Genomic DNA, 22,984 nt, shown 5'->3' with positions numbered 1-22,984 from the left:
TAAGAAGTGCAAACAACACATGCGTGTCTAGCCTGCCACCTTCACGTTCCATTTCATTCAGCCATCTTCCCTCTTCCCAGAGACAATGGCTTATCCTCTAAGAAACATTGTGCTGAGTTCACAAATTTGCTGACCTTGGAAGGGACCTCGGAAGTCACCTGGGCCACCCAGGGCTCATTGCCTACAAACCACTTAAACCAAGTCTTGCTATTGAGACACAACCCTGTTCCTGGCTCCGGAGAGGTAACACAAGTCCCCATGAGCTCCAGCCCTCATGGAGAGTGCACGACCTCTGTGCCAAGCAGCACTCAGCAGGCCTTAGGGGAGAGGCACACCAAAAACCACTCCTGTATTTAGGGGTGAGGAGACTCCAGGTGTATCAAGATGCAGCCAACCGGCCAGCTCACCTGAGAAACTCCCTGCACTCAGTAAATCCAGGTGCCAAAGTCCAGCTCTCACTGGCAGACAGCTATAGAACCACCTGAAGAGAACATGCCACACCAGTAAATGTGCTGGGGAAGCAAAGAGAGAGGGAAGACTCCTCCCCAAGAGCTCTAAGCAAAAATTCCTAGAAACCAAGTCCAAGATATTATCACACCAAGTCTTTTTGAATGGTTTAAAAACAATTCTCAGAAAGACCAGAGGAAACACTAACACAAGGTTTGCCTGACTCCAGAGCAGCCACAGTAGCCAGCTCAGTCAGGAACAGGCCATTCATCCAAGCAGTGTAGGAGCTGACTTGCTAGATACAACCCATTTCCTGCAGAATGCACCTCTCTAAAGACACAGAAATAAAAACTGTAGACTTCCAGTGATTTTTGTTTTGTATCTGAATCAGACATAGGTTTTAATTACAGGAATTTAATCTATGATTAAATAAGATGTGAGACAGCTCAAACCATGACACAGAACTGCTTAGAAAACCAAACTCAGCAAATTTTATGTGGTAAATAGAGGGGGGGAGCCCCCCTCTAAAAATAAAGAGACAAAACCCCTAAACTCTATGGAACCTGGAGTGCCAATTTCTTTCTAAAGCAAATTCCACACAAAGTAGATCTTTCTCTGTTTTCAGTTTGCTTCCATATACTGAATGGCTTACAGACCAGCTGGGTGGATTTATCAGGCAGCAAAACTGGACACAGTGGACACAGAGGTCCAACAAACTTGTTTATTTGCTGCCAGAACCCTGTGCAGCTGCAGAGTTGCTGAGCGGCACAAGTGCTGCAAGCTTGTCCCCAGACAAGAGAAGGAAGAGTCCCTCCTGGCACCTAGACAGAAACAGCCATTCCAGTGAGTACACCTACTCAGTGGGCCTTCCTTGCCTCTAGACACTTCCAGATGGACAAAGAATTTAACCTAAGAGAAGGACTGTGATCAAACGTGGAGTCACCTGCCACATGTTAATCTTGAGTAAGACAGAGTCAGTGGTGAGCATCAGGGACAGCAGCGCTCACTCCCCGGGCTGAGGAGAACCCAGTGGCACTGGCTGAGGTCAAGGCATCGCTACCTCAGTGACCACACCAGAAGCCTGGACTAAGGTTTTCCAACCTTCAGTAACACCTGATTTTAAGGTTTGTGGATGATGGACACTCTTTACTGATGCAGTGGAAGTTACACTACCCTCTTCTTTCTCCTCCTCCCCTACCTTCCGCTCAGATCTTTATCTTCAGTTCACACCTTTACAAGTCCTACCCACCAAGAAGCCTCATTAAGTTTCCCTATTGATAGAGTTTTTTAGTGAAAGTGATGCCTCCACCCACCATGGGAGTTTTGCGGGCCACTGCATTTGTCACTAATGCACTCCAGGTACCTCTGTGTCGCCAGTGACAGCAGCTGCACGCAAGTCACAAACACGGTGTCAATTCCAAGTCTCGTGCATTTTGGCACTCGTAAAGGTTCGAAGCTGCTGCTTTACACCTTAAGTTCTTTAAAGACGTGTCACTTTAAAGACTTCAAAGGCGTGTCACTGACAACCTGCTTTTAAGCCGGCAAATTCTGAGCTCGCCATGAAATAATTCGTGCCTTAACGATCTTATCAAAGGCAGCCAAGGCGAGCAGGAACGGGTGAAGCGAAAGCGAACACGCCTCAGCTCCCCCAAACCAGCGCGAGGGCCGCGGCGGCGCCTGGCGAACCCCCAGCACCGGCCACATACACGTGGGGCGGCCCCGGCAGGGGCCGGGGGAGCTGCGGGGACCGGGGCGATGGTGGAGGAGGCGGCAGGGGCCGCTCGCCACCGCCGGGCCGGACATCGCCCCGCGCAGCCCGGGCCCTGCGCCCCGGACGACGGCCCGGAACGGAGGGAGCGAGCCAGCGGGGCCGCGACTCGGCCAGAGGGACCTAAACCGGCCGCAGGAGCGGGGGCGGCGAGAGAGAGCGCGGCCGAGCGGCGGCTCTGGGGCGGGTGAGACGCTCGTGATGGGCGCACCCGGGGCCGGTCCGGCGTGGTCCCGTCCCGCGGTTCCCGGTGTTATCCCGCCCCGTTCCCGATGCCGTTCACCCTCCGTTCCCGATCTCGCGGTCCGGCGGTCACTCACCGGCCGAGCGGCGGCCGCTCCATCCCCGCGCGCCGCCGCCACCGCCCGGCCCGGCCGCGTGACGTCGCGCGAGGGGTAGTGCCGGACGCGCGCGGTGGCGTCACCTGCAGGGGCGGGCCCTGCGAGAGGACGCGCCTCTGATGCGCATGCGCGCTGGGGACCCGCCCAAGCACGGCTGCCCCGGTCACGTGCGGGCTGGGCGGGGTCGCTCCCGCTCCCCGCCCCGGGGCCTCTGCCCGGCCTGGCCCGGCCCCTCCTGCGGGCGGCGCTGGGGGTGGATCTCGGTCCCTGTGCTGGGGTGGTGGGGGCCTCCTCGCACTTCCAAACACGGTTTTTCTCTTCTCACCTGTTCCGTCTCCCGAAGCCTCTTCCCGCTGAGTCCGGCCCCTTCGGGCACAGCTCCGGATGAGCTCTCATGTGTGGCTCCTCGCCTTGAGGACCCGACACCCTCCCACAGGGGAGTCATGGCGCTCTCAGCCCTGACACAGGCTTCCAAAGAGCAGGGAAAACCCACCTCCCGCTGCCAAACACCCTTGGCTTGACCTTTGTGTCAAAGGAGCAGGAAAGGACAGTCATGCTAGGGTTGGCTCTGAATAGTTACTATGGCTTGAAATGTCCTTAAAAGGTAAAATCCATGCATTTGTACCACAGCAGACACTCCAGCCTCAGGTATCTCAGAGCAATAGCATATTCCCAGCTAAGTATTAAAGGGGCTGTCATTTGATTTTCTGGCTCCTGTGGCTAAATTGCTGCAGCTTTGCTCTCATGGTCCAGAAATTCTAGGGAGCCTTCAATGAAATTGCTGCTCATTTTAACTTGATGAATACATTTTACTCTCTAGATAATGGTATAATGCAATAATATAATGAAAAATACACTTCCATTTTCAATATGCTCTGTCTCTTGTAACTGCTCCAATGCAAAGAAGTTAATAAAAGAAAAGCAATTCATGCAAATAGTAAAAATTTTTTGTCTTTTCCATATGGCATTTCCAAGAAAGTCAGCCTTATATCATGGCTCTTGAGCTAGGTAAGTGTGATCAACTCCCACTGCAGATGGAGGTGCTGTATTAAAAACACCCTTCTCAAGTATCCAGGTACAGGGCACCCGAGGCTCAGAGGGCACAAGTCCAGCCCAGCATAGTGGTCAACATCGGCAAGGAACACCTGGGCCCCACAGCTGGTTTGTACAGCTTCTCTGTGTGCACCAGCACGTGTCCTTGTTCTGTGCCTGGACTGCCCTGGATTCCCAGTGTTGTACAGGAATGAAACCCTGGACAGCTTTTCCCCTTGGTAAGGCACGTAAACCGACTGTATGCAATCTCCTTCTTCTACCCAGCACTGTCGGTACTTCACAGCACCTGGACTCCCCGGGTCCCACTTCAGCGACCCGTGCACCCCACGACTGCCGATGGGCACCCACAGCAGCGAGTGGAACACAACGCTGCCTACGGGCAACCACACCTCGAACTGCGAAACCTCAAGGGGTGCCCAGCAGTCAGACCCGAGGGCAGAGGTGTCACACGCGTGGCGGCTGCGCTCGCAGAGGCTGAACATAGGGCAGGGCTGGGCACGGGGACACCCCGGGCGGAGCTGGGGACACCCCGGGCAGAGTCCCGCACCCCGCACGCACGGCCCCGCGGTGACAGGTGCTTCCGGCAGGGGGCAGCAGCGCCCCAGCCAGGTGAGAGGAGCTGGGGCCGGGCGGGGACCGAGCTGGGACCACCACCAAAGTAGTATAAAAAGAAGAAATTACATCCCTGAAAAACTTAGGAAGCCCCACGGAAAACTCACACTCTTTTTTGGCAATTTTTGAATGACCAAGGCTTTCTGTCTTGTCTATCAGAAAGATTCAGAAATTATTTAAGATTAGCATATGTCAAACTCTGGGTCAGTAGGCAACACAGCACTATTCTGTTTTGCAACTCAATCTTTAAAATTGTCTGACTGCTCAGATTTCTTCCCATCCCCAAGCTGCATGTTTTACAATGGGAGAAGGAGAGAAAGGGCTAGCTACTCAATAAACCATGGAGAGCCAGGAGCTGAGCGTCATAGCACAGCTGGCAAGGCAGAAGTCTCCAAAGGAGGAGATGCCACTCATAGCACCTGAGCAGGATCAACAGGAGAGGCCCAGAGGCTGTGGCCAGGTCTGCCTAGCCTAGACCATCTGCCCTGAATCTATGGACCTGCCTGGCAATCACTTGACAGTTAACCCTGGTTACTGTCACTGGACATGACCCTGACCCATGGACTGATGTCCTGGATGGACCTTGTCATCACAAACTGCCCTGATGCTCTGGTTGAATCTGGCTGCCATCGTCAGCCCTGCCCTGCACACAGCTGTGTCCTCAGGTGCCGCACCGGGAGGCCCCTGCCCTGCCTACCTTGTGGCCACTCACCTCCTGGTCCTCCATCCCTCAGGGAGCCCCTGGACTCACTGCTCTGACAGGTGTGCTCTGAGCCTCTGTATGAGAAGGGGAACTTGGATATTTATCTGTATTTCTGCTCAAAGGCAGGTTCATGACAATTATCCTATGGGCATTAGGCCCAACTACTGTGACATGGCGGGGGCGGGGGGGGGTGGAAATCTCCCTGCCACAGTGTAAGGAAAAGTGTGCAGTTCACATGGACATTGATTATGAACACTCTTATCCGAGGCCTCATCTCATCCGGGCTGACTCTTGAGTGAGTGGGAAGGTGCAGACAGCATACTCACCACTGCAGCAAGTTATTGCACTGGGATTTGGAAGAACAGCAGGTGACAGAGAGGTCCCAAGGAATGACAGGAAAACACTGCAGGAGGCCATCAAAGTCATTATGGATCCAGTCACTGGAACAAGATGTCTCAGAATAATTATGATTAACTGCAGGGTTTACTTAAGAACAAAGATCAATACTTAGACAGCTTGGGAGGAGTGATTTGGTGCCATAATGAGTTTCTCTCTTTGTGACATTGAATGCTAAACTCCCGGTTCTAATACACTGGGAGAGAAAAGACATGTTTTCATGTCTTCCTGTAAGTAAAAACTGCCAGGTTTGCCATCTTTCTGAGGATGCATACAGAAAATGAAGGCTGTGGAGGAGACAAAAGAGATTCAAGCAGTGAGCAGTGCACTCAGCTGCATTTCTCCGACTCAGTGCTTTCAGGCTTCTCAAGGGAAGTACAAAGCCCATGTATACTCCCCCAGCTCAATTTACTGATAAGAACCTTTGTGAGAACAAAATAGGAGGTTCTTACAAGAAGAAGGCCAGCATAAAGAAAGCACTTCAGGAGAAATGCTGGAAGGAAGGACAGCAATAAGGATGAGGTTGAAAATTTTAAAGACTAAACTCCAGGGGGTCTGGAGACCACAGCAGTAATCCAACTAGAAAGTGCTGAATGATAATAGAGCTACCATGATACAGTTCTGCATTTGAAAAAAACCTATTTCTTTTGTTACAGTTTACAACTATTAAAAAAAATAACTAGAGAGACCATTTGTGAGAGCAATCAGAATCCAACCCTGCCCTTACTCATCAGCCTGTATTTGTCATCATGAATGCTCACAGCAAGCACAAAAATGTTTTAAGTGTTTTGGTCAGGGATACATAATTTCACCAGCTTTCTTCAAGTCCTTCCACTTCCAATAAATAAATAAATAAATAAATAAATAAATAAATAAATAAATAAGAAGTAGTAAATATGCCTTGAGCTTCATGATGCTGCAGTTTTGCTGAGCAAACATTTCATTTTCTGTAATGAAATTAATATATACCTACTCAGAGTACAAGATTTACAAGATTAAAGTGATCATTTACTCTAAGGGCTATGTAATGCAGACATAGTTTAAGATGCTTTATGACATCAAAGCAGAAAGTACACAACGAAGTAGTGAACACAGAACATTAACTATCTGTATAGCCCAAAACATATAGACATTTGTTTTATTTCTTTGTTTTACAAAATCACAACAATTTTTCATGCTCCATACAAGAAGCTTTTCCTCTCACTGACTTGGTCAGATGTTAAAAATGTAACATAAAAGACTTTTCTGGCCTCATAAACATGACTTGCCAACAAAGAAGTTTTGTCTACATGAGGTACTACTGGATCAATAGGTAAAAGGCTGGAAGGAAATGCAACCTACCAAAGAATAGAGACATTTTGCTGGAACAATGTGTTGTCATTAGGTATAATTGGGCAAATGGTGTTGTGATCTCCAAAGCCCCAGCTGATCATATTCCCTTGAGCGCATTAATAATTTTGGGGGAAAGTGCATTAACTATGCCTTGCTATATTGTACTGCTGAAGTGCAGAGCAGGTGTGAGAAAACAAACAAGTTTGTAATCTTTGCTTACTTTGGAAATGAACTCTTAATCACTTTGGCTTTTATTTCCACACAAGATCTAACTTTCTGATAATTATGAGAGCAACCTGGCAACCTTTTGTGGCTGAGGTAAGTAGCAAATGCAAGAGGCTTTTAATTCCTAATATTAATACATACAGTTTATTCAGGTCTTTCTAAAAAGGCAGATAACACCACTCCCACCCTTGACAAAATAAGCAACGATCAACAACACTATTTGTTGCCATCCTAGAATTACTTGCACTGAGAAGCAGGTCTTATTACATCAGGATGAAAGCAGACTATCATTTCAGTCTTTGTCATGGGAACGTCTAGCTCTGTGCCAAATTCTGACCCTTCTTGATCCATCTGATCAGTATGCTGAATTAAATCAACTGGGGCTGAGCAATCCCTACAATTTATGCAAGCAAGAATTTGGAGCAGTGTGGACAGGAAGAAAGAGGAAGGACACTGTCTTTTCAGCCGTTAAGTGCAATTAGATCTGATTATGGTTAACAGTGACATAGATGACACTGGTCTAACACCAGTTGCCCCAGTTCTACTCTCAGGACCTCCAGCTGTGTGACTGTGCTCCAACCCTTACACCACCAATTAATTCTAAAACTAGTGAGTTCTTTGAATGAAGAAAAAAATCAGAAAATTATCACCAACTGCTGCTTAATTTCAGGGTCACCAACCGAGTATTTTAGTTTTCTTCCCAGTCTTTATGGTCCCCTAAAGGCAGTTTGTTCCCTGTGACAGATGCCCAAAGGAAAAATGCTCCCCTGCTGAAGACCCCTGGTAGAAGCATACATGTTACCTGGCCAAACAACTCAAATTTCTTTCTTTGCTCTTCAGTAGCCAAATTAGGAAGTCAGAGTGTTCTTGTTTTCAAGTCTTATATGAGATGTGAGATTTAAATTAAAGACATCTTGTTCAGTCAGAAGCACCTAAATGGTCATTGATTGTTTTTCTTTAGTTGGAGCTGTTTGTTATTTGTGCTGTGTTCTCATTGCTAGATAGGCTACAGGGTTTGTGTTAACATTACTGCAGTAATAAAAATACAAGTTTGAACAAGTCAAGCCTAAACCCTTACACTCCTGAGCACCAGGAGAATTGCAACAAAATCGAGACAAAGTTGTTCAGACAGTCATATTCATTAGAAATATCTGCAAGGACCCTGGAGAAAACACATCTGGCTGGAAAATTTCCACCATCATTTGGATGCTGAAAATTCAATAACACAAGGACAGTATTACTTTATATCAGTTAAAGATAATAGGATGGCTACAGCTTCCTTTTGGCTCACTGGGCTCTGAACAGCACAGCAGCACCTGCAGGTACAACCCTCTGAGCAGTGTTACGGAAACTTCCCCATCTGACCCTCCAGGAGCCACTCTGGCATTTACACCTGCACCTCCTGAGCTGGGACCCGAAGCCCCTTTGCAGCTGCTACCCCCACTCACACAGTCACAGATGATTTCCTTTCATGGCTCAGGCATTAATACATTTTCTGAAGTAGATAAACATGAAATGAGCAAAGACCTTTTCGCAGTCTCTGGTGATATCATGTAAGACGACACAATATTACTCAATTTACTTTTTTCACTTGGGTTCCACGGAGATAGCACTTAAATTTGCTACAATGACAAACTTACTCTACATCGATACAATTTCAAGAATTGAAGTTGATTCACACGCTATAGTAGGGCTCTGCTTCTGCCCTCACAGCCAGAAAAAGAGGACAGTACCTGGTACTGTCTGTAACACTGTACTGGACAGTACCAGTATTCAATACATTGTCGGATTTTCAAAGGACTAAAGTGACCAAGACAACAAATACTTGAGAAAACCTGACTACTTCGTGTTTAAATGGGAAAATAACCCTTTGAAATTGTCACCACTTAACTGTAAATTCATTGCACTGCATTGGTTTTAATTTTTTGTGTTGTCAATTTGTCAGGAAGCTGAGAACTCTGAACAGCAGAAGTTAGTGGTAATAAAACTTGTAGTCTGCAGAACTTGTAGTCTGCTAAATTATTTAGTAGGAAGGTCCGGACTATATCACCTTGTAGTCCATATTCTGAAGCAGAAGTCCAAATAAACCAGGATCTACTGTGTAATCAGATAGTGTTTTACCTCCTAAGGTACCAAAACTCTCTGCTATGGTAAACCACTAACATTATAATGAAGTGGTCTGTAGCTACCTGAGGCTGGAAAGGATTTAATAACCTTGCAATTTCACTTTGCTACAATGTGAGAACATTGCACCTGACTTGACTGGCAAAACTAGCTTCTTTATCCAAACCAGGAAGAGAACAAGCTAACTCAGAACCCTCTTTACATATAGTTTAGAGCTCCTCTATAATCACTGTTGTACTGGGTCTGGCTGGGACTGAGTTAATGCCAGTGCTAGGCAGCCTGCATGTCAGAAACTGCTCCCTGCAAGACTCAGCTCTCTGGATTTGTTGCCATTTTACTATGCTATATGGAATGCTCTATTTAACACCAAGGTAAAGCTAATCTTGAGGGTATCAGCAACTAACAAGTTATAGCCACTGTAGAGGGATGCTAAGTTTTGCTTCTAGAAGGCAAAATCCTCATTACCTGTCATCAACACTGGAGTTCTAGCACTTTAGGTAGAGAATTTAACTTTTTCTTGGTACTCTTGCACACAAGTTTTTTCTAAGTTAGGCACCCATCTCACACTACAGAGAGGAAACAAAAATGTATGATGTATAAACACTTAAGTGGATCTCTGCAAGATTATCTCTGTTCTTCAATTTACACAAGGTCTTATGCCAGTCTGATGTAGGAGCCTTAAAAAACGTTTTTACTGTTGGAAGACCTGAGGTGATGTGCTCATATGCAGAAATTATAAGGGATGTACAGAACTTTTCAGTTTGCAGAATTCTGTGAAGATCTTGTACTTAAATAGATCAGAGCTCCTCCTGTCCATCAGGGAGGTGACAAAGGCATTCAGAACTAAGGACAGGTCAATTGTGTTGGGCTGAAGTTTCCAGATTCTTTTCATTGCACCATCCTAAAGAGCAGCTGGACCATCGCTGATAGAAGCAAACTTCAGGTAGAGATGTGAAACACTTAATACAGCACAGTTCCAGCTGAACTATGCAACACTCACAGACACAGGAAGCCTCAACTTAGCATTCACCTTGCAGTGATTTCCAGCTCCTCCATACAGACTGTATTGACCCGTGCTATGTATCTTCAAGTAAAGAAAACTGGTACATGCCTTCTTCCATCCCATACAACTGCTTTGCTCTGTACCTGGCCCTAAGGGGAACTGAAAGTGATTCCAGTGAAGATGGAGTTACTGTTTTTCAATAAAAGCACAAGTAGTTGTAAAAGGTCAATCGGATTAGCCTAGTGTTGTCATAGAGATAATTTATTATCCAAATGACAGTGGTAATGTGTTTGTAAGTACAACTAGTGATCAAAGGCACTACCTACTTATCAGACAATCCGTGGCATTTTCATAATTTGCCCAAGCAATAAGAACTAAGCTTCACTTACTCAACATGAACAGCAGAAGCTCAGAAATAACCACAGATTATTGTCAAGATCATCCAGAAAGCATTTTAAAAACACTCTGTCAGCTTCTTTGTCTTGATAAGCTATGTCAAATGTCAAAATACTGGGTAATATTTTTGAATAAAACCTATAAAATATTATGTTATGAAAGTTTTAACTTTGCATCTTTCATGATGGTCTCTGAATCACTCATAGAAATGCAGGTCTGAAAGCAGCTCCCAAGAGTGGTTTTTTACACTTTTCTAGTTGTTTTACTTTTTTAACAGTTTCTAGATCTGTAAGCATTTGATAGGTTACCTATAGATCACCACAGAGGAAATTTAACAAAATAATTGCTTTTATTAATGTCCTTTTTTCATCCTTTGGAAGAAATTCCAAACCCTGCATTCTCTTGTACCACATTCAAGGAAGACCATCACCAGCCATTCCAGGAGTGCATTCTAGAATTCCATCACACCATTTAGGTGTCAACATAGAACATTTCAAATCTGATAGCAGCTTTGACAAGGTAAGACAGAAATCCGGAGGAGAAAGTTGTTAATTAAAGGCATCAGCAGTTTGTAGAAAGAATAATGTGAAATTTCTGATATTTAATAAATGTATGATATACAATTGTGTTCTTGTCACAATCAACCACATCAAAGCTTCACCAGAGTCCAATTAAACATGAGTTTTCTATTCACCATTTTCTTTATTTAAATTTGTATGCCAGGCCCACTGGGCTTGGTGAAGTCTACTTGCTCCATAGGAAAATCCCCAACCAACCTTAAATAACAATTTTTACTTTTCTTGTCATGATTTGTGACTTTTAAAGCATGTCACAAGCATCAAAATTCACTGTATTGTATCACTATAGCTTATTTGTCGACAGAGAACACAAAACTCAGATATTTAAGGGTCTACCTAATTCCAGTTACCATCTATGAAAAGTCTGATTCTGATTTTAACTACAGTTGGATTACTGCCTCAATGAGTCACTGATAATCACAGAGAAATTCAGTGGAAGAGACAGAAATAAAATCAGCTCAGCTCTCAAACACCATTCTAACCAAATAACCATGTGGTCTCCCAGCTTGGTGCTTATAAAAATACAACATACATGCTGTAGTTTGCATCTGCAAACCATTCTCCAGCTACTTTTAAATGTATCTTTGCTCATGTTCAGTCTTAGCTGAAAACACTCAGGGGAAGAGAATGACACAAAACCTGAGAGGCATATAGGCTTTGTGCCTCACAGTCTTCTCAGCAGAAGCAGGTGTTAAATGACTCAAGGAACTTTTACTCCAGTGCTACATGTTCATTCAGTTTCCCTTGTGATGCACAGAGTCTGCCAGCTGGGCTGATGTGAAGAGAAATATATGAGATGATCACAGAAGCCATTTCTAAAAATCAATACTACTCCTGGTCTCAGCAGATACTTTGCTGACCACATACATGCCTTTATTGTCCCATAAAGGACAATGTCTTGTATTTGTCCAATAATTACAATCCCTGCCCCCAAAATGGCATCTGACTACCTACTGATTCTCAGTTTATGCTGTTTGCTTGTAAACAAACCCATTAAGCACCCATGGAAGAGTCTATTGTTATTACAATGACTATGAAAGTTATAAGGATGCAAATTAGATAAAGGTCATTGTCATTATGTAGCTCATAGTAGAATATGAAAATTGTCTTACTTGAACAACTGGTTGTGGAGAGTTTCTTCCTCCCCCTCCAAGTCTCTCACTTGCACATCAAGCTTCATCTAAACGACTGTGCACTATGGGCAGGGGAGCTCAACATTCTCAATTCTACATTGAGTGAATACTCTGTGAATATTAGCCCCCAGGAAATTCAAACAACCCAGCAAAGAAAGGACTCCCAACCTATTGTGCTCTGCACAAGGCACACATGGCAGCATACCAGATCTCTGATGGCTTTTGGTTAGTCAAGTACAGGATGTAGCACTTCCCAGTTGACTTGTAGCCACACCTCTGGTGCCACAAATATATAGCTTTGCTACAGCGAAGGCTTGGGTTCTAAGTAAGACCTTACAGTTTTAGTGGTATCATCAGTAATGGTTGCAAGCAACAGGAATAAAAATTCCAGTAGCCACATGTTCTGCAGACACAGTGGGACTAATGGACAATACCAGAAACAGTAAACTGTATCATTACTATTTGCTAAGACCTTCCTATAAATGGCCTGTGCTGGAACCAAACAGCAAAACCTGCACGCCTCCATCCTGCTGGTAATGGCAAGTGACCAGGTTTCCTAGAAGACTTTTCTTACACATGGGAAGAAATCTGTGCTAGGATAAAATGCCCATCCTCTTTCTTTTCACATTTCTTTTGCAACACTGCAGCAAACCTCACAAATCAACTGTAACCTGGCCCTGATTAGCTTGATGCTGATTTACAGCTACCCAGCCTATTGAAATATCATATTTATGGCCAACACAACAGACATAGTTACTCCACCGTCTCACTTCATCATTTCATACACCTCCAGGTGCATGTGTAGATGTATAATAGGTGTAGGTGGACACGAAGGTGCATACACAGACACCTGGACTTCATTCTAACCCTCTTGGGAAGACAGTTTCAGATTTTGCTTCAGCATAGTACTTACCACAACAGGATTCTGATCTTCACTGTTGCCTGTGCTACAGGACTCTTAAAATCCGTAACTGAAAATATAAAATGTCTAATCTTACTGCAGGTCAGCAAATTTAAGCCCTCACAAAATGAGTAGACCAAATAAGAGTAACTATTAAATAAATAAAGGGACTAGAAAAAAAGACAAGAACAGTTCATTAGTAAAATCCAGAACAACACACATTCATCAGCACAGGTACACAGGAACACCTGAGGAGAAGGAGCAATATCTGAACTGTCACCTATTTAAACCAGGTCGGCTGATGTGACTGGTACCAGAAGTTAACTTTGTTAGTTAGGGTCCTGTTCAAAATTCCCCTCTACATCTGACTCCAGGATTCTCTTCCAGTAGCAGTGCTATTCTCAGAGGTTGTGTGTAGGTAGGCACAAACACATCTGCCTTGCTGAGGTGGTCCTGCCATGGGCCCATTTCCTTTTCTTAGCAGATCACCATAGACAAGGGTAAATCACATTTGTGCTGCATCCTTAAAGCCAGGCCTGAGTTCACATTACAGAATAATTTGTACAGATGAACAGGTGTCTTTTACATCTGAAAGCAACAATAAGATACACACTTCTTTAATTTTAAAAGCTGCTATAGAAATATCTAAATTTGGAGAAGACAATGTTCTACAGTCAGGCACAAGGGACAGTTCTGGAACTTTTCATTCTGCTTTTACACCCTCTTCTTACTTGTGCTCTCCAATTCCCATTGGGCATGCACCATGTGTGTCAAGCCTTCAGGAGCTTTCGAGCCTTGTACCTGACAACTGAACCAGCCAGGACTGGCAGGCAGACTATCCAGATAATGCTCTGTGCTGATTGCTCCTAGTGAACTGGACAGGAGTGCTGGACTGGCTGCAAGCTTAGGATTGTGGACTTCAAAATCCAAACCAGCACTTTCAAACACTTAGCACCAAACTAAGCACTAAATCTCTTGGCAACTCTATCTTACAAATTTCCACCTCTTTGTACCCAGTTATGGCTTCTCTGTCATAATTCTTATGTATTAGCAGTGAGTGTAAGGGACAGGCACAGAGCAAACACATAACCATGCCACTTCTTTAATTTCTATGGAAGTAGTGATCTATCTACAACCACCCAACTGACTTTGCCATGTACCTGACAAGTGTGAACCAGAATTACTTCTGAAAAGTAAGCTGAATGTTTTCTATCATCCCAAATCAAATTTCCCCAAATCTGTTCTTGCTACATAATGAAACTTGCCCCAGTTCAAACATAGTATTTTGGCAAGGTGAACTGCTCTGTAAATTTGCTTCATCTGATGGCTAAATCCCTGTTGGAAGTGAACAAGATCTTGAGTTCTGTCATTAACAGCTGTGAAAAAACAAGAAGCTGGGCAGCTGGAGGTTTTTTGGTGCTTGGAGGCATAGAGTCATGCTTGTTTCATTTAGTGAAATGCTCGTTTCATTTAGTCATGCTTGTTCATTATTTGGTTTGAAAGATCCTGGACTGTGCCTGAAACAAGAAAAAGGGCACAGAAATATTCTTTCTGTCAATGGCCAATTTCTTCCCAAATCACAGGGTTCTCTTGACTAGAAAACTATAGAAATGGCCCTGCATAAACCTTGTGGATAATTACAAAATAAAGAACCACTACAATGAATCTATTGAGATCCTTAATTCCAAATTGCCACCATCCCAGAAGGAACAAACTGTGAGTTAGTCTGACTCTTAAGCATACAATTAAGCCTGTCAAGTTTTGGCTCCATAATATGCTGTTTAATATTGAAAAATCTGTCAGTAAACCAATACGTGACATTAATGTCATAATGCTTTGGGTTTGCTTCCTCATGGAACAATAAAACTATTTAACCCAAACAATCAACATGTTATTTATATACCTTTTGGCAACAGTTTTAATGCTATGTGGGATACTGCCCTTTCCTTCTAATATAATAGTTCCCTTTTTGGATTGAAATTAATGAGGTGAGCGGTGTACATGTTCTATGTGGAATTTACTCAGTAATTCTATTAAGGGCTTCCTCACAAAGAAATAAATGTTCTCAATCTCCTTCAATAACCATCCTACTCATTATCTAAACCAGAAAGCCTAATTTCTTCATATATTAAGTTTCCCCAAAGGGTTTTCTATTCGTTTCAATGAATTAAAAAAATTAAGCTTCAACACTTTTATGTTTGCAAAACTATGAAACTCTGGGGCTTACAGTCAGAGCAGAAGGTTTTGCCATTTCTGGAATTTTTGAGAAGGAGGTGTCAATTGAAGGCTACACAGCCTTCAAAAGGGATCCTTTACATGAACTTACCATGTTCAGGTCATGCTTCAAGTGCCATTCACCATCAGGCAGCAGAGCTTCTAATAATTTCAACCGGATTCTCCAGGCCAATTCCTTCACCTGGCTCTAACTAAAGCTTGCCCCCAAAAGGCCTCAGAGCTCACATCACAAACAAGTGTTTACCACTACAGACTCTTGCATTAGGCAACAAGAGATGTACTGTGGTGGGAGCTCAGTGCTGGAAGAAACAGAACAGGGTAGACGAGTTACCTTCAGTTTTCTTCCTAGATTTTATATTCACAGCTAATGAAAATGAATGGGAAAGCTGTCCTCATTATCCCTCAAGGGTTTTGGTTTTGTGATGACTTGCAGCAAAACCAGCTGGGCTGTGATAAGCTGTTCTGCAGTGAAGCCCCCCTGGCTGGGTATGTCTACACAAAGGGATCACTTCTGCTAACACTGGTGGTGACCACAGGAGGCTGCATTTCAAAAACCTACTTCACATATCATTACATCCACTCAGTACTGTCTAGGTCCATTTACTTTGCAAATAAATTTTGGGGACTAACAGTTAGAAGTTGCTTGGAACCCTTCCTCCAGTAATGATTAATATGTAATACAAGGTTTGTAGATTAGGTATAATATCTTCTATTGTAGTGACATCTATTGCCATGAAAAGCTGACAGTTCTGGGGGATCACAAGCCCTTTTTTAGTTCTAAGAGGAGAGAAACTTTCAGATATGAATGCATTTCCTCAGGCCTAAGAAAGATTTGTACTCCTGAAGGCTTGCCTTCCTTGTAAAACTATACTATGGGTCTAATAATAAATAATCTAAAGATCATTGTGGCTGTACACACTGGCATTCTGATGTCATTAAAATCAAAATGAAGAAAAGCTGGAATTACACCTCTCACAAAAATACAATACATCCTCCTTCAGGACCAACTATTTACCCGTTCTTATGCGGGAAGGATCATGTTAAGAAGATCACATGGAAAGAGAGAGTTGTCCACCTATTACTGATATCCATCACCCTAATTTTCTGCCTGAGTAGTTCAATCAAGAAACAAACTGGGAGGGGTGATATAAACAAACTATGCTTTTACATTTTCCAGAGAAAACAAAAGAGCTGATTTGCCTCTCATTTCTGTTAGCAAACAAGTCGTTCCTAATTCACAGCACTTTAAAAAGAGGAAGTTGAGACAGAACAGCTTAGATTTGCAGTCATTGCAAGAAATACAATTCAGAGAATATCCAAGAGGATAAAGTTATTTAAAGAGATGAGAAGATTGAAACTACAGTCTTAGTGACAGTGTGCAGTTAATAACAATTAATGGGATGCCTTAAGTAGTCAGTGGAGGTATTTTTCTTCTTCTTGCACACAGATGTCATGTAAGTAACCTTTTAAATTAGAAAGATGTGTGTCTTGTGAGGTTCTACCAGAAAGCAAACCTGTTTTCAGTATAGGAATTCTAAGTGAACAGATTCTGGTCTCACTTCCTAACTCTAACACTACGAATCCGTGATGAAGAGCAAACCACATAAAATTCAGCATTTCTTAGTGTAAATGGTAACAAATGCAATGAACCATTAATTCCAAACAAGAGTATTTCTTATTCCTATAGGTAAAGAAGTTCCCATAACAAGTTCTATATTTCAGGATTCCTGGAGGGATGACCATACTAAAAATAAGTGATGTACTTCAATTACTTGTCTCTGACAGTGACAAGAGCAAGGCAGCCAAAGTAAGATGTAAAAATTGAAAAATCTGCCAAGGAGAACTCTCTGGCTGACTTTACGATGTCATGGCTGACTAACTGCACAAAACGTGAGTGTCTATATTCTCTAAAACAGAGATGAGACTAAGGTTAGCAGCAGATTTTCTCGTTATTTACCTTTGAGATCTTCTTAGGGACCAACTGTGTGCCCAGTGACAGCCCCAATGCTAAGGCCCCATTGCGGTGAACACCAACACTGTGCTGGACAAGTGCTCAGCACAAGTGGAGGCACTAAGTTCCTGGTGATGCATGGTTAGTGACTGCAGCCAGCAACACAAGCAACATGCAAGCTGGAGAGAGGAGCAGCACAGACCTCAGTCCTCACAGGTCACATGTATGGGTTTGACTCCGGTTTTGGAGAAGTTGTCTGCCTCCCAGTTTCTACATTTACAAACCCACTGAGATGCTGGGGTGCCCTTGAGAATGTTTAAAAGAAAAATCAGGAACTTCCTCAATTGAGCTGATACAGAAGATTGAGGGACTTGATGCACCTGTGATAAAATACAGCTGTGAGCTAAACCCTGTGCTGACACAAGCTCTGGGCAAGTCTGCAGTGTCAATGTATTCGTGACAAGACAAGAAAGTATACCTTGGAACACTCCAGAGTTTGAGAAAACAAACTCTCCCTTCTACCCATGAATTCACCTCAGTGCCATGAGTAACTGTGCAGTGAGGGGGAGGAAAGAACATTTACGCTTATTAAAAAAACTCCAGAAATCTTTCAAATAGAAAAATCACCTGTGGGGAAAATCAAACTGCAAAAAATGTAGCTGGAAAAAAAAAAGCAGAACTCTAAAAGGAAGGTTATCATATTAAAACCAGACAGTTTTCTACTTGTGAAATAGAAAAAGGACATTTTTCACGGAAAAAAACCCATCCTTTGAGGTGCCAAATTTTAACTTTCTTCCTTTAAACAAAGCATTAAAACTCTACTAAATGAGTCAAAAATAAGATAAAATAAGTCTGAGCAAAGAGTCAAAGCTGGCCAGACTGGAAGTCCTGGGCATTGCACTGTGAATATAATTTTGCACCTGCTGAGGAGGGTGCATGGGGATGCAACTGTAACACAGGACTTCACCCATGTTCTCTAAAGGTAAGCTCAAAAGTGTCAAGAAGCAGATTTTAATGAGAATGAAACCAGGCAGTTTCCCATTTCATCAATGTCCACTTTCATTTATAGGGCAATACAGTAATTGTTCAGACTCAGGTGTCATACCTGAGAGACCTTAAGGAGTTACTATACCTAGGAAATGCCAAGCAGTTGTGCCGCCTGTATGAGCAGTACTGTGTGGACCAGTGTCTTAAGTAGACAGATGGGTTAAAGACAGGGAGTCTTATTTCCAGTTACAAGAGTATAATGCTTTTTAAACCACATAGCAGCAACATAAACATGTTTAAATATTTAATGCTATGCACCCCATATTCTAAAATATCTCTGTGAAAGCCTATGCAAAAAAAAAATATGGAACTGTGAACCAGAAACTGTATAGTGTCATTAAGAATAAGAACCCATGGTATACACTTATTTAAATCTAATCCACTACATTTTTGCCATTGTCTTTCTTCCTTAACCTAATTAATTACCTACCTCTATGCTTTTACTCCAAAACACTTACTTAATAGAGGATAAACAAGCTTAGTTTTGTTAAACAAAGAAAACCTCCTTTTCTTTATGATGATGAGTTACATAAAATTCAACATAATCTCTCTAGAGAATGGGAAAATAACAATTTCTGGGAGTCAAGCATGGATATATGGAGGCCAGCAGAAAACTGCGTGAATGTTAAAATGCATTCAAAATGCAGCTGAGAGCAGTAAAAAAAAAAAAACAAAAAAACCCACATCATATCCCCTAAATTACCTCAGAGCTGTTTGCATAAAGGGTCCAGAGGCAGTACAGTATAAGTACAGAGATGAGAGTCATGCAGAGAGCACACGGCAACGCTTCTGCTGGACACTCCGTGTGCCTGCAGCAGCAAAAGGGTAACTCTGAAGCTCAGATGCACAAACAGCTTTAAAGGACTTGGCAGATGCAGCAAGCAAAAATCTGAAACTACAAATCAGGTAATTTATCAAATAATTTCCTTTTTAGTAGATTCTACATTTCTGTTTAAAGATTGCTCTGAGTTAAATTGCCTATGTGATGTAGGGCTGTTACTCAAGGATTTCATCAGAACTGATAAAAAAACAGTAAGAAAGGTAATGAACTAATTTTCTATTTGGAAAATTTGTAAGACTTCATAAAACTGTGCATCTCTTTTATGTTCTGAAGGTATAATTAAGCGAAATGACTGCTATAGTAGTATTAAAGATGTATTCCATTCTCCTGAAGGAACTCTGCTTACTGTAAAATAAATCCCTGAGCATGTTAGGAATTCAGTGCTAGCTAGAAGAAATAGAAAAACACTTGGTATCTGGGCAAGAGGTAATAGAGGATAGAATTACTATTATTATGTCTCTGAAAAAAAATATAAGGTACTTCCCTCATTTCTTTCCATGCAATAAATCTCCCTGCCCCATGGAGCATAGCTGTCCTCTTAGTCTGACAAATACCCAGGCACATGACTGCTTTAAATGTACAGAAAAAGATAGCAAAAACCTAGTGGATTACTTAGTTTGGCTTTAACTGAAGGTGGAATGTAAGTGCTGCTAATCTCAGCATCATTTTAAAATGAACAGTTAGCAAAGGAAATTGCCTGGTGGAAATAGCAGGTATAGATGTCTGTACCTTGTGTGTACAGAGTTCAAGGTGGAAATTATGTTTGTCTCTTGGCAGAAGGCAGAGTAAAATCACTGTTTTTGAGAATCACCTGTGCCTCAGGAAGCTCATATCATATTTATTCTGCCAGAAAAAATGAACAACTACCTGGTTTTAATTATGAAGAATCTATATGCTTTGGAGGATATAAACCAGAGAGGTTAGTAACAGAAATGAGGAAAGACCCTAAGAGACTTCAATCCCTGCAGCAGTGCCATATTTGTTTTTCAGTGTCTGGAAATACTGCTGTTATTGCTAGGTTTGCTTGCTCCATCCTCCTCCCCTGTTGTTCTCTGTCCAATGGAAGTTGCAGGAACCCATGTCCCACAATGCCATCTATCCAGCTGCCACTGGTACTCCTCTGTTTGACCTTGTGTGGTGTTTGCTTCAACGGGGGACATCTCCTTCCAGAGGAGAGTGAGAACATGGGAAAAAGTCCCCTGGATGACATCCTTCAGAGATCTGAAAGCCTCATTCTTCAGTCTATCCTCAAGAAAGCTGAAAAGGAAGAAGAGATTACTAAAGGTATATATATATCACTGGGGACACGATTTGGTGATGGCATAGCACTTGGGTGAGATCATTAGATCAAAGGTATGATTTCCATGTCATAATGTTCACACTTAGCACTGGAACTGAGGGGAGGGGAAGGATAAGAGGGCTGCTGCAATTCACTGACAGACAGTTCTTCACAGATGCTTTCTTCTCTAAGGTCTCTTTGCTCAGGAAAGGCTATACTGTCACTAAGCAGCTGCTGCATAATAAAAAGGTAGAAACCTGTCACAGAAAACCTGCTTGTCTGGCAGGTACTTCTCTAGGGAAGCTCTAAGAGGACCCATGAAGGATATTCTGCAGTGGTGGATCCTGTACCTAATGTAAATTCGAGGTGGGGATGCTGCCGTTCACCTACTGCCTCAATCCACTGGTTCCTACCCCCCAACAGACATGGGCTTTTTCCATGGCTGGGAATGCTAGAGGCTACACATCCAGTGTCTGCACTTCCCACCTTGTAGATGCTCTGTCACCAGTAGTCACAGCAGTAGAAGATCAGACTCAGGGATTGCAAGAAACAGCACAGAGGTGCCTGCAGGCAAACAGGAGCAAAGGGCCTTTCCAGAGTAGAAGACAAGCTAGCCTCAATTGCCCACAGGAAAAGTCATACTCCCTCTTCACATCAGTGCTGAGAATTGGTTGTGTTGATCCAAGACCTTAAATATTAAAAAGAGCTTAAGAATGAGTAAGAGATAATAGTGTTATGACTGGTAGCTGGAAATACTGACTTGGCTTTCAAAGAACAACAGATTATGATCGTGCTCCACAAATTCCTATTACAACTTCCTTAGGGAGGATTATGGGGTCTTATTAATGTTATTCTTTTCCTTGGACAGAATCAAATGCCCCTCTGCTACAATGGCTTGCCAAAAGACAACACCCTGGGAAAAAGTACCTAAATAATCTGGAGAAGAGACAACATCCTGGAAAAAGAGATGTTGAGGAAGAGACATCTTATGGAGACATTCAGAAGAGGCAGCATCCAGGAAAGAGAGAAATAGAATATGACCTTGATGTTTATCTGGAGCTGAAAAGGCAGCATCCTCCTGGCAGAAAGTCACTGATGCATCAGTTTGCTAACAGCCCTAGGGCACAGCTCACCTACCTGAACAAGTTATCCAAAAGAGAACATCCAGGCAGAAGATATCCAATGTACAAGTACCAGCGTCCTAGCAAAATAGGCTGGAATTATGAGGTAGACCTATATGGTGAGAAACTCCAGCATCCTGAAAAAAGGCACTGGAATTCTGACAGCTCAGATGACACAGGCCCCTGCAACTTTCAGGAGTCATTCACCTGTCACAAAGGCAGCTTGTTGCTTGATTTAGTAGAAGACGTTAGCAGAGACAGGGTAGAAGAAAAGCGTCAGCACCCCGGGAAGAGATCAGCATGGGAGAGTGAAACAGAGGAATGAAAAAATAATTGTGTAACGCTTGCATCTGGTGAAGTAAACTGCCAGGTCACCAAAAGATTCCTTTCACTCCTTTTTGGCTTCCTGTTGCTGACCTCTGCACCTACTTTTCAGTGTGTTAATGTTTCCATCCACATTAATGGCTTTATCACACACTTAAAGCAAAGGAACTAAAGGACTGATCTGAATGGAACAGGCAAGTATTGAGAATCTTTAATTCCTCCACTTTAGGCAGAGCGCTTATTTTCTTAGGAGCCCAGACCCCAGAATAACCCAACTATGTGCTCCTAAACGACTAAAACAGGCTCTTAAATTTCTGTTCTGATGCTACTGAAGTAGAATAATTATATGGCTTCCTTTCACATCAGTGAAATCAGTAAATAGTGAGGGAGAAAAAAGAACATATGCTAATTGTTTGAAAATTAAATAGACCAGGTTTTCAGATCTAAATTACAGCATTTTGGACACCTGAGTCCTTGTACACGATCATCTGTCCAGACAGTAAGCACTACAGAGAGACAGGAACAGTTTCAACTGGAACAAAATAAATGAGTGACTTCACAGTTTGACTTGGAACTGGCACAGAAAAACCCTTTTCACCTAAGAGGCTATGGAGAGTAAACGGTTAATGCATCCCTGAACATCTCAAGCACACATTGTGACCCCTCTGACTGTGTACAGCCCACACTAGAATTGCCTCCCTTGTGTGTCCACACTTCAGTCATACCACTTGAAATCATGCCTTCTCCTCAGACATTTAACAATAAAGGAAGAAGAGATCCTTTCACTCCAGTGAAGATTTCTGATTTCTCTCCTCTCAAAGGAATGTTTTTACTTTCTGTGGTCAGAGTATCTAAAGTGTTTATTTGATATTAATTGTTCAATAAACATGAATAGTCAACTCTGGTGTCCTTATTGGTTGTGCAAATACACTGCAATAGCGTGAAGAACATACAACCAACTCAAGCTAAATAAAACAACATCAAAGAGTATTTTTCTACAAACAATCTCCTTGCATGCTGGTGGTCAGCATATGCTTGTAAGTAAAATTGTTTCACTACTGAAGTGGAAGAATGATAGACTCCCTTTCAAAATCATCAACCTGTATGACACACAAAATTATCCATCTGGGCTGCACCCACATTAATCCTGTCACTCACTTCACAGAGAACTTGA

The 22,984-nt window shown here is 42.9% G+C and overlaps 2 protein-coding genes across 2 annotated transcripts in view; one reads left to right on the top strand and one right to left on the bottom strand.

The window, feature by feature from the left end:
• SEC13 (SEC13 homolog, nuclear pore and COPII coat complex component) overlaps positions 1 to 1,800 on the bottom strand; it is a 225,499-nt gene extending 223,699 nt beyond the window's left edge. The window contains exon 1 of the mRNA XM_062500680.1: positions 1,761 to 1,800. Coding sequence (XP_062356664.1) covers positions 1,761 to 1,786 — 26 coding nt within the window. The 5' untranslated portion in view covers positions 1,787 to 1,800. The remainder of the gene's footprint in view (positions 1 to 1,760) is intronic.
• An 18,374-nt stretch (positions 1,801 to 20,174) lies between these two features.
• TRH (thyrotropin releasing hormone) lies at positions 20,175 to 21,811 on the top strand. Its single transcript, XM_062500959.1, has 2 exons — positions 20,175 to 20,370; positions 21,234 to 21,811. Exons 1-2 carry the CDS (start codon positions 20,175 to 20,177, stop codon positions 21,809 to 21,811), a joined length of 774 nt encoding a protein of 257 aa, XP_062356943.1.
• The last annotated feature ends 1,173 nt before the right edge of the window (positions 21,812 to 22,984 follow it).

This window comes from Cinclus cinclus, chromosome 12, assembly GCF_963662255.1.
Source record: "Cinclus cinclus chromosome 12, bCinCin1.1, whole genome shotgun sequence".
NCBI classification, from domain to species: Eukaryota; Metazoa; Chordata; class Aves; order Passeriformes; family Cinclidae; genus Cinclus; species Cinclus cinclus.
This window is presented reverse-complemented; position numbering and strand designations above follow the sequence as displayed.